Source organism: Thamnophis elegans, chromosome Z (genome assembly GCF_009769535.1).
Source record: "Thamnophis elegans isolate rThaEle1 chromosome Z, rThaEle1.pri, whole genome shotgun sequence".
NCBI lineage: Eukaryota > Metazoa > Chordata > Lepidosauria > Squamata > Colubridae > Thamnophis > Thamnophis elegans.
The window spans coordinates 4365019-4377141 of record NC_045558.1 but is presented as its reverse complement, the minus strand read 5'-3'; the positions used below and the strand labels follow the sequence as shown (position 1 = coordinate 4377141).

General features: G+C 44.2%; 1 protein-coding gene across 1 annotated transcript in view; it reads right to left on the bottom strand.

Annotated features, from left to right (window-relative positions):
- The window catches only part of OBSCN (obscurin, cytoskeletal calmodulin and titin-interacting RhoGEF), a 198945-nt gene that overhangs the window by 48673 nt on the left and 138149 nt on the right, over positions 1-12123 (bottom strand). Inside the window, 10 exon segments of the mRNA XM_032234892.1 lie at positions 1442-1524; positions 2379-2579; positions 4119-4258; positions 5702-5824; positions 6847-6872; positions 8047-8113; positions 9607-9828; positions 10368-10466; positions 10663-10692; positions 11660-11857. Of these exon segments, the coding sequence (XP_032090783.1) occupies positions 1442-1524; positions 2379-2579; positions 4119-4258; positions 5702-5824; positions 6847-6872; positions 8047-8113; positions 9607-9828; positions 10368-10466; positions 10663-10692; positions 11660-11857 (1189 nt within the window).

Below are 12123 nucleotides of genomic sequence, written 5' to 3'. Positions count from 1 at the left end.
AAACCCACTGACATATAGACAGGCCATACACACACACACACACACACACACACACACACACACACACACACACACACAGAGTCTATTTTGAATACACAATGGAAAGCGGAAACTTGAGGGGTCACAAGGTTGATGTGGGTGAAACAAAACTGTGACTGAATCTAGATGTTCGGATTCTATGAAGTTGCTTTCCAAATGCGCGAGTCCCATGATGGCGAATGCCATAGGTGGCACATGGAACCATATCTGCCGGCATGCGAGATGTCAGCTCCAGTGCGCATCCCTGCTCCAGTTAGCTGAATTTCAGCCTTCCGGAAGGCCAGAAAGCCACCGGAGCCTGGGAAGGGAGAAAAACAGGCCCAACAGGCCAACCAGAAGTTTGGAAACAATCTATTTCTGGCCTCTGGGGGGGCTCCGGGGTAGGCCATTTTCACCCTCCCCAGACTCCAGGAAAGCCACCGGAACCTGAGGAGGGCAAAAAACGGGCCCAATGGACCATTGGGAGTTCAGAAACATGGGGTTGCTTTGCATTATGAGTTCTAGCAAGCACCAGCACTGTCATGTGTGAGCCCTCACTTTTTTGGCACCAGCAACAAAATGGTTAGCCATCACTGCTGTAGTGTAATAGATCCTGCACACCATCATCTTCTTTTAACAACCCCATAATTTGAATTTGAATTTGAATTTTATTATTTGTATGCCGCCCTTCTCCGGGAAGGACTCAGGGCGGCGAACAATTCAAAAAGGGAAAAGGGGGAACATAAAACAGAATACAGATAATTAAAATAAGCAAGAGGCACACAACCATACAAGTCGAGAGGGGAGGGGAACTCCTCAACCCCAGGCCTGCCAGCAAAGCCAGGTTTTGTCGGCTTTTCGGAAGGCCTGGAGAGAGGTGAGGGTCCGAATCCCTGCGGGGAGTTTGTTCCAGAGGGCCGGAGCTGCCACAGAGAAGGCCCTCCCCCGGGTAGTAGCCAGATGACATTGGCTAGTGGATGGAACCCGGAGGAGGCCAACCTTGTGTGATCTAATGGGTCTATGGGAGGTAATTGGCAATAATTAACAATAATCCCTTGTTAGGTGGGGTCTGGGTGACTGAATGGAACTAGCAGGAGTGTTTACTGGCCGGATGCCCTTCCTGTCACCAATACAGAGTTTTGTTCAGCAGATATATTCTCATTATGCCTAGAGAGAAATACATCTGCCTTTACCTGGAATCGAATTCACAGCCTCACTGTGAGGTGAGAGCTCTACCTCTCGGCCACTGCACCATTCTAGTTGATCCCGCACATGATGGGAGTTATACACGATGACTTCTAAATCCCTTCCTATGCTGTGATTCTATGAAATTATTCTTATACACCACCAGCTATCAGAGTAGGACATGGGCCCTCTGAGAGGAGCAGTTTGCTCCAACAGGAAGGGTTTTCCCCAAGCTCACCTTAATTTCTTCCGATATTCATCCTCTGAAACGGATTCTCCATGGAACTCTGGAACATCGGGGACGCCCCACTCTGCCGACAGCTAATATTAAAAACAGAAACAAAAAAATAAACACTACATAAGGATTTCTGCCTTGGGCAGGGGGTTGGGCTAGAAGACCTCCAAAGTCCCTTCCAGGCTTAGGATGTTCTGATCTAGTATCTACCAGGAAGAGAGACAAAAGACAGCTTTCAGGTTTTCCAACCAAGGTTATCACACAAGGTGCAAGGGGTAGGAAGTAGCTGAGTTACAGCGGTGGCTTGGGAGTCCCCATCTCAACTTAGGAGCCCATATTTTGGACAGATGCTCCTGTACAAAACTTTTTCCATTCAATGTAGGCTGGTCCTGCCTGAATCTTTCACCACCCTGCTGCCACCTGTTAGACTGTCCCTCTTTCCATAGTCTGCATATTAAGCCTGGTGTGGGGTGAGGTAGACAGCCCCACAACCACTTCTATGGATCTGGTGCTTAATGCCTAGGTAGATTCCTTCATAGACACACACACACACACACTTTGGAGATGTGATTGCCTTCCTGCCAATGCCTCCTGCTTAACCTGCTCTTGATTTAGAACAACAAGAGTGCTGCCTTTTTTCTGCCCTGCCCTCCCTACTTCTGAAATGGAAATTTCCCTTATTTTCCTTCTTCTTCTAACCAGGCTGCATCAAAGAAGGTGCAAAGGGGGACACCTGACTTTCCAGTGCAATTGTAACTTCGAATGGTCATTAAATGAATGGTTATAAGCTAAGGACTTCTTGTATTTCACATATATGAACTATAGTAACTCTTTACTGAAACTGCTGGGTAGAAGTTGGCTTAATTATTCATGGTAACCTAGAGGCATAAGATGAAGCAATTTTTGAAGAACCCCACTCCCAACTATTTATAAGTCTCACCTTTAACTTCTTATCCAAGTAGGCTGGAGAAACCCAACCTTGCCTCGATGGGCTTGACTTGGTGGGTTTGGTCCTGACCAGCCACTTCAAAGGATGAGCGGAGTCTAAAACCTCCACATATTGGCCTTCCTTCAGAGTGATGGTTTCACGGTCTGAGCCCATGGGGGTATAGTCAGCAATGACCATGTAGATGTCAAAAATCTATGGAGAGAAAGACGATTGAATTGAATGGAATAGAATATACCAAATAAATAGAGAATCCAGCTGGGATGGGATGGGATGGGGTGGGGTGGGGTGGGGTGGGGTGGGGTGGGGTGGGGTGAGGTGGGGTGGGATAGAATAGAATAGAATAGGATAGGATAGGATAGGATAGGATAGGATAGGATAGGATAGGATAGGATAGGATATATACTTTATTGAACCAAGGGTCACTTTCTTAAATGTTCTTGAGATTAGTTCAGAGTTTTAGAGATTAGTCTGGGTGCAAACAACTAGACTCACCCAGGCAGAGTTCACGCTGACTACTTTATTGCATTCTATCTATAGTACAAGAATCTGCATAGACTGGCAGCTTTCACCTGGGAACGATCAGATAAGGTATCAAGGCATTTAGGGAGGGTTATAAGCCTCTTGTGTTTAATGATAATGATGATGATAATAAATGCAGGCTAATTTCTTGCTTCATCCCTCCTCCCATTGGGAGGATTTCTCTCCAACAGCCATTCCATTAGATCATGGGTCATGGTAGAAGAGAATATCGATTGAGCCAGGGGTCCTCCCCGAACTAGGGACTACTACCGAGTCATGGCCTTTTTGGAACCAGACCATGTGAGCAGTGGGCTGGTGCACATGACTGCATGCATACACATGTGCGTACACATTGAGCTCACTACTTGGGTAGCCCAGTGCTTCTCTCCTCACTCCACTCGGCTCCCAATCCACAAAGGTTGGGGACCGCTGTTCTCTGACTTGGGTTTTTTTTGGTGGGGAGAGGGGGAGGCAGACGTTTCATGACCCATCTAGGTAACACCATCAATGCTAGAAGGGAGGAAGGTTTTCGGAGGGAGGAGCAGGAGGAGGACTGTGTGGTCCTTGAAAACTGAACTTAGTTGTTTTCATGCAGATGTCTGATTACCAAACTAGGTTACACGATCAGTGCTAGAAGAAGCTGTATTAAACAGAGAGGAAACCCCTCTCTCTGCTAGCATTGATGATGCTACCTAATTTGATAATGAAATGCCTGCAAGAGCCGAGGTGGCGCAGTGGTTAGGGTGCAGTACTGCAGGCCACTTCAGCTGACTGTTATCTGCAGTTCGGCTGTTCAAATCTCACCGGCTCAGGGTTGACTCAGCCTTCCATCCTTCCGAGGTGGGTGAAATGAGGAGCCAGACTGTGGGGGCGATAGGCTGACTCTGTGAACCGCTTAGAGAGGGCTGAAAGCCCTATGAAGCGGTATATAAGTCTAAGTGCTATTGCTATTGCAAGAAAACAACCAAGCTCAGAGAGCACCAAGGACCCCATGATCCTTCTCCCTATCCTCCTGGTTCTGCTCTTCCCCCTCCAGTTCCCCTCCTTTTCAGCAATGATGATGTTCCCCTGTTGGGTCATGAAATGCCTGCACCGAGCTCAGAGAACACCAAGGATCCCACCAATCATTTTCCCCGATTCACCTCCAAAGAGTCTTATTTTTCTCCCTATGGGAAAAACTTGCATAAATGTTAATTTTTTTAGGTGCCCTACCTCCCCCCTTGCATCCCCTTCATCCGATTCGGAGGAAGATTCCTGAGCAGTTGAGGAAGGTCTGGACCTGCCGTGCCGTGGAGATGCCGATGGTGTTTTTGATTCATCGTCACTATCGGCTCCAGGAATTCGGAGGGAAGCTGAAATGGAAGGGAAAGTAGATAAAAAAAATGTCATTGGGGAGAAATTCCATTCTTTTGAAGAAGAATTCCAATCTTAAAACGTGCTCAGGTGTGTTTTGTTCACCCTTCCCAATCTATGTTCTGTAGACACACCAGACTTTCTTCAGACTTATAGGCTAATGGAGAAAGTTCTTAGCAAGGAATTAAGGTAAGTACGGAACACAGGTAGTCCTAGACTTACAACAGCTTGGTGACCATTCAAAGTTACAAAGCACCAGAAAGTAAGACAAGAAATAATGGATAGAAACTGATCAAGGAGAGAAGCAACTTGGAATTAAGGAGAAACTTCCCAACAGTGAGAATAATTAACCAGTGGAACAGCTTCCCTCCAGAAGTTGTAGATGCTCCATCACTGGAGGCTTTTAAGAAGAGACAGGGGTGTAGGGTCTCCTGCTTGAGCAAGGGGTTGGACTAGAAGACCTCCAAGGTTCCTTCCAGTTCTATTCTGATTGCAACAGCAATAAAACAAGTGACTTACGTGACTCACACTTACAACTGTTGCAGCATCTCCTTGGTCATATGATCAAAACTTAAGATGCTTGGCAAATTACTCATATTTATGACGGTTGCAGTGTCCTGGGGTCATGTGATCCCTTTTTGTAATCTTCTGACAAGCAAAGTCATGGGGGGGGGGCGGGGAGAGACAAATTCACTTAACAACAATGTTACTAACTTAACAACTGCAATACTTCACTTAACAACTATGGCAAGAAAGGCCGTAAAATGGGGCAACACCTGTTCTGCTTAGCAATGGAAATTTGGGGCTCAAATGCCATCTATATGTAGAAAATATAGAATAAAGGAGTTAGAATAGATCTGTGAGGTTTTCTGTTCAAGTAGGAAATCCTATTCCATTTCAGACAAGTGGCCATCCAATCTTTTCTTGAAAAACTCCAGTGATGGAGCACCCACAACTTCTGGAGATAAATCGTTCCACTGATTACGGTAATTGTTCTCACTATCAGGAAATTTCTCCTTAATTCCAGGTTGCTTGTGTCCTTGAATAGTTTCCATCTATTACTCCTTATCCTGCACTCAAATGCTTTGGAAAATAGATTGGTCCCCTCTTCTTTATGGCAGCCCCTCAAATACTGGAAGATGCTGTCATGTCATCCCTGGTGCTTTTCTTCATTAAAGTAGACATTCCCAGTTTCCTAAACTGTTGATCATATGGTTTAGCCACCAGACACTTGATCATCTCTGTGCTTACAAGCAAACATTTCTCATTGCAAATCTAAGTGATTGTTCTAATAAGGTAACCAACTTTGGCCTTATGTCTGCCTATCATCATGTTCACTCAGGTAATTTCCCCCTCCCAAATTGTCCTGTCTCAAACTGACAGCCTCAAACCCAATATTTTCAAGGGTTTTCTTGCATTTAGTTCACTCGAACCTCCATTACCTTGACTTATCTTTGCAGATACAATTTCTGTGATCTGAGATGTCAGTTTCTGCAGAAATTCCTCGGTTCCCACTTCAGTTAGAGAAATCTGACTCCGAATTGCTTCTCCTTCCATGTGCTCTCCTGATAAAAAAGAAAGAACACGATGCTTGATCTAGCGGAGAAGGCATCAGGCTAGAAAATGGAAGAGAGTGTATTCTAGTCCTGCATTACGCCTGAAAGCTGGCTAGGTGACTGTGGGCCAATCAGCAGGAAACGGTGAGTTTCGGCATGAAAGTCAGCTAGGTAAGCCACTCACTAGGAGACAGGGAGTTCAAGTCCAGTCTTAGGCATCAAAACAAGCTAGGTAATTTTGGGCCAATCATCAGGAGAATGGGAGCTCTAGTTCCACCTTAGGCATGAAAACCAACTGGAGGACATTGGGCTAATCACTAAGAGACAGGGAGTTCTAATCACCCCTGAGGCACGAAACTCTCTTGGGTGACCATGGGCCAATAATCAGGAGATGGTGTTATAGTACTGCACAAAGGCATGAAAACTGGCTTGGTAACTTTGGGCCAATCTCGCTCTCTCTCGCAGCCCAACCCATCTCACAGGGTGGTGGTTGTTGTTGTTGTTGTTGTTGTTGTTGTTGTTGTTGTTGTTGTAGGGAAAATAGGAGGAGGAAGGTGTGTTAGATATGTTTGTCACCTTGAGTTATTTGTAAAAAATAATAAAGGTGGACTATAAATAAAAAGTTTGAGTCGTTGATTTGATTCTGAAAAATGCTTCTGCTTGTTCCGATTCAGTTTACGTCCGAGGCCATATTGGGTTTATGTTGTTGATCAGATTTAGAGATTCCCTAATATCATCTCTGAACAGACCTGAAATTTCCAAAGACCTACTGTAGATCTGAGCAAGCTTACTCAAGAAAAGTTAACATTTCCAATGTGGTCAAAGATCTTTAAAGATGTTTCACCTCCACCATCAATTTTGTTTAATATTACAAAATGAAAGCAGCTGAAGTGTGAGAGGATACTTTTAAATTTATGTTTTTAATGGGGAATTTATCATTATTAGAAAAGGCTCTGTGAAATAGAAACCAGAGTTACTTGAATTTTTTTTTTGAAAATTAGCATATATAAAGCTTTTATAGTTTTCCCTACCTTTTCCAGCTTCAGAAGCTTGAGCTCTGAAAAAAAGGAAAAACGAATCTCATTCTCCTATATAGTTTTTATTCTAGACGTTTTTCCTGACCACAGAAGACAGAAGGCAGTGGGGCTGTATGTAAGCCTTAATTGCTTATTGTGGAAGGAAGGAAGGAAGGAAGGAAGGAAGGAAGGAAGGAAGGAAGGAAGGAAGGAAGGAAGGAAGGAAGGAAGGGAGGGAGGGAGGGAGGGAGGGAGGGATTGAGGGAGGGAGGGAGGAGGGAGGGAGGAGGGAGAGAGAGAGGAAACAAGGGAGGGAGGAGATAAGGAAAGGGAGGAAGGAAAGAGGATGGAAGAAGGGAGGGAAAAAAGGAACAAAAGAAGGAAGGAAAGGAAGGGATGAAGGAAGGAAGGAGGCAAGGAAGGAAGGAGGGAAGAGAATAGGAATAAGAAAAGGAAAAAGGAAGGAAGGAGATGAAGGAAGGAGGAGAAGGAGGGAGGGAGCAAGGAAGGAAGGAGTAAGAAAATGATAAAGGGAGGGAGGAAGGAAGAAAAGGAAGGGAGAGAGGGTGGAAGGAAATGAAAGAGGGGGGAGGTGAGAAGGAAAGAGAGGAAGGAAGGAGGGAAGATAATAGGAAAGAAAAGTAAAAAGGGAGGGAGGAAGGAAACGAAGGAGGGAAGAGAGAGGGAGGGAGGGAGCAAGGAAGGAGGGAAGGAAAGAAAGAAGAATAAGAGTAAGAAAATGAAAAGGGGAGGGAGAGAGGGAGGAATCCACAGGGTCTGTAAAGGGATAGTTTAAGCAAACAGTTGTTCCAGCATCCCATGCCAGAATTCATTAAAAAAACATTTAAAAACATGAAATATTTTTTAAAAATACAGTCTTTGAACAAGTGAGGCTTTCAATGTCAACCCAAATAGAGATATGCAGAACATTGACTAAAATGAGGAAAGAAATATTATTCATAGTCTTTTTCTTTCTTTGCTGACCTCATAATTGCAATCAGCAAATTAGTGCAAATATGTTTTTAAAGAAGCTTCAGTAATAGTGCATTTTATATCCCATCTGGGTATATAAGAAAGGATCCTCTGTCACTCAGGTGTTGGTTCCCAACAGTTCATGAATGTGAAGGATGAATTGTACTGGACTAATTAAAATAATATAATGTTATGAGCATCGTGATTTTCCATTAACATATGGCCAGGCTATGACATGCTTACCCAATTGACGTCATGATGGCCTCTGTCACCATCACACGCTCCTGTGTCAGAGACTCAGCCTCTTTCACTGCAAGAGAACAGTAGCACTGATGATGTTACCTAGTTTTGTAATGAAATGACTGCAAGAAAACCACCAAACTCAGAGAGCATCACGGACCTCCTCTCCTTCTCCTCCTCTTGGTCCTCATTCCCACAAACGCCCCCCCCCTTTAGCACTGATGTTGTTAGCTAGGGTCATGAAACATCTGGGGGAAAAAACAACCAAGCTCAGAGAGCACCCAGGAGCCCACAGTTATTGGTATTCTTCTCCTCCATCCCCAAGCTCTTCCTCCTCTCCATGAACCTTTCTGCTTCAATAGGTATAGGACAAGATTGGTGTAGAGGGCTAGATTGGAGAACTGGAGTGGATGGATGGATGGATGACAAATAAAATATAGAAAAATATAGATAGATAGATAGATAGATAGATAGATAGATAGATAGGTAGGTAGGTAGGTAGGTAGGTAGGTAGGTAGGTAGGTAGGTAGGTAGATAGATGGCTAGATGATTGATAGATAGATAGATAGATAGATAGATAGATAGATAGATGATAGATAGATAGATAGATGATAGATAGATAGATAGATAGATAGATAGATAGATAGATAGATAGATAGAGATTTAGAGATTAGAGATTTATTAACATTTATAGGCCGCCCTTTTCCCTGAGGGGACTCAGGGCGGCTTACATAAAAACAAGGGAGGGATATACAAACAATAACGTAGACAAACATAGAATAAAATAATGAGCAACATTCATTCATCATTCGGGAGGGGCAATTATCTTTGTCCCCAGGCCTGACGGGCTAGCCAGGTCTTAAGGGCTATGCGGAAGGCCTGGACGGTGGTGAGAGTACGAATCTCCACGGGGAGTTCGTTCCAAAGGGTCGGAGCTTACTGAAAAGGCTCTCCTCCTTTTAATTGCCAGCCGGCACTGGCTGGCAGATGGAACTCGGAGGAGGCCCAATCTATGAGATCTAATTGGCCGCAGGGAGGTAATTGGCAGAAGGCGGTCTCTCAAGTACGCAGATCCACTACCATGGAGGGCTTTATGGGTGACTAGTAGCACCTTGAAGCGCACCCGGAGATCAACAGGTAGCCAGCACAGCTCGCGGAGGATAGGTGTTATGTGGGTGAACCGAGGTGCACCCACAATCACTCGCGCGGCCGCGTTCTGGACTAGCTGAAGTCGCCGGATGCTCTTCAAGGGCAGCCCCATGTAGAGCATGGGGCTATAGATAGATAGATACCGTTGATGATAGATAGACAGACAGATGGACAGAGTCAGAGAGAGACCTGGCTCTCCCATCAGGCCTGGGGATAGGTTCCCAATTTACCCGCCCGAGTGTTGACTGTTGAATGCAAGTTGTGTTTTATTATTTTATTTTGTTCACTTACTGTTTGTCTTTTGATATCACACACCCCTCCCTGTGATTGTAAGCCGCCCTGAGTCCCCTCAGGGAGAAGGGCGGCCTATAAATCTTAATAAAATGTCTAAAAAAAAAAAAGAGAGAGCCTTACCATCCAAAATTTCCAATGAAGCACTGCAGATAGATTGACCAGCCTGATTGGAGGCGATACAAGTATAGTTTCCACTGTAGGTTTTTTCTACATCCAATAAGATCAGACTGTGCTGCATATTGGAACTGGCCAGTTTATAACCTGGAGTGTCCGACCTGATCCAGAGGATGTCTTCACCATGAGATTCTTCCTTCAACCATGTTATGGAGGGTGATGGAGTCCCTAAAAAAGAAAGCGGGGGGAACAGTGAGATTTTGGGACAAAGATGCTACGGAAAGACTTTTTTTGGGGGGGGGGGGGATTGTTGATTTATACAGACAAAATAATAAGGATGAGAAAAATGGCCACAATACGGTAGTCCTTAACTTACAATACTTCATTCAGTGACCATTCAAAGTTACAATGACACTGAAAAAAAGTGACTTATTATCCATTTTCACACTTACGACCATGGCAACAACCCCCACGGTTACATGATCAAAATTCAGACACTTGGTAACTGATTCATATTGCAGAGTCCTGGGTCCACGTGATCCCTTTTTAAGACTTTCTAATGAGCAAATTCACTTAAAAACCAGGTGATTAATTTAACAAATGCAGTGATTCACTGAACAACTGTGGAAAGAAAGGCCATAAAATGGGCCAAAAGTCACTTAATAAACTGTTTCGCTTACAAAAAAATTTTGTGCTCAATTATAGTCATAAGTCAAGGACTGCTGTAGTCAAAAAGGGTGGGTGTGATGGCCTTGAAGCTTGTTTACCTTCCACCTTTACTGAAAGGGTGATGCTGGCCCCTCTCCTCACTTTCTTGTTGGTAAATCTTTCCAGGAATCTCGGTGGCACCAGCTGTTCACAAATGTCTGAAAATCAAAATATTTGAAGCAGAGGACGAATTGTGAGAGAGAAAAATAAGCTCCCAACTCAGACTAAGTTTGCTTGGTTTTCCATGGACCAAGCATCCAAACTGCTTTGATTTGGGCAAAGCAATCCTCAAGTAAAACACCCGGAGCTTCAGTCACACTTTACTTTGATATCTCACCTGTTTCATTGTCTTACCTTTTTCTGGTTGTCTGTCCTCACCAGCTCCTGCAAGAAGACAAAAAAGGGACTGAGTGAAATTACTTCATTATATTTCTCTCCCTCTCTCTTTGCTTTCTCTCTCTCTCTGTCTCTCTCGCTCTGTATGTTTGTCTGTCTCTCTCACTCTCTCTCTATGTTTGTCTGTCTCTCTCACTCTCTCTCTCATCTATCTATCTACCATTCCATTCATCTATCCATCCATCCATCCATCCATCCATCCATCCCTTTATCTATATCTATCATCTCCTTCTGTATTCTTTTTCTTTTCTTTTTTCTTTTTTCTATTCATCCATCCATTCATCCTTCCTTCCTCTATTTCTATCATCCATATAGCTTCCATCCATCCATCTATCTATCTATCTATCTATCTATCTATCTATCTATCTATCCATCTATCTATCTATCTATCATTTATTCATCCATCTATCCCCCCTCTCTCATCTATTTCTATTTATCTACCATCCATATTTCTTTTATCTGCCTACCTACCATCGATCCATCCATCATCTGTCTGTCTGTCGGTATCATCTCTCTCTCTCTCTCTGTCCATCCATCCATGCATCATTTCTGCATTATTGATAGATTGCCCCGGATAAAAGAAATAAGCAAAGGTTTTTTTTGGGGGGGATGACACAATATCCAAGGCAGAGGTGAGTTACCAATTTCCTTACTACCAATTCGGCCACAGTCCTGCAGAAGTATCTGGGCGGGTGGGCAGAGCCTACAGCCCCCACTACTACCGGTTCAGCTAATCTGGGCCAAACAGGCAGCAACCCATCTCTGATCCAAGGCATCATTCCTTAACAACTGCCTATTGGAACAGAATTGCTTTAGGTTGCCTCTGGAACACCTATTAGAGTAAGAAGTTGGGGATTTTTGTTTCTCCCAAAAGACACCATAATGTGAAAAATCCAGACTCTGTAGTTCTGCTGGGCAGATTTGGCCTATCAAGGAAGCATTTCAGCCTGTTCACCTTTGACTATGAGCCTGGCTGCCGAATACGCAGACCCAGCAGAGTTGGTGATGAAGACAGAATACTGGCCATCGTCCTCTTTGGTGACCTGCACAACTTCCAGAGCGTGAAATTCGCGGCTGTCTGTCCTTTGGAGATGATCACTTGTGTGTAACGGCTGACCGTCTTTGAACCAATAGAGACGAGGCTCAGGGAAACCTGGGTGGATGCATAACAAACACACAGAGAGATGTACAAGTTATAAGACTAATCAAGGAATCCATCATTCTTCTACTTAACACCCCATTCAGTTACTTGGCTAGCCACAGTGTGGCATTAATTTCTTTCGGTCATTCAATGCTGAGAATCAGGGATTTCTTGCAAATGGACAAATATAAATGTCCCAGGATAATGTTGCAGGGTCCAATCTGGGTCAGCCAGTGGGATGAGAGATTTTGTCTTCCGAGCTTTCGTACTTGTGCTGG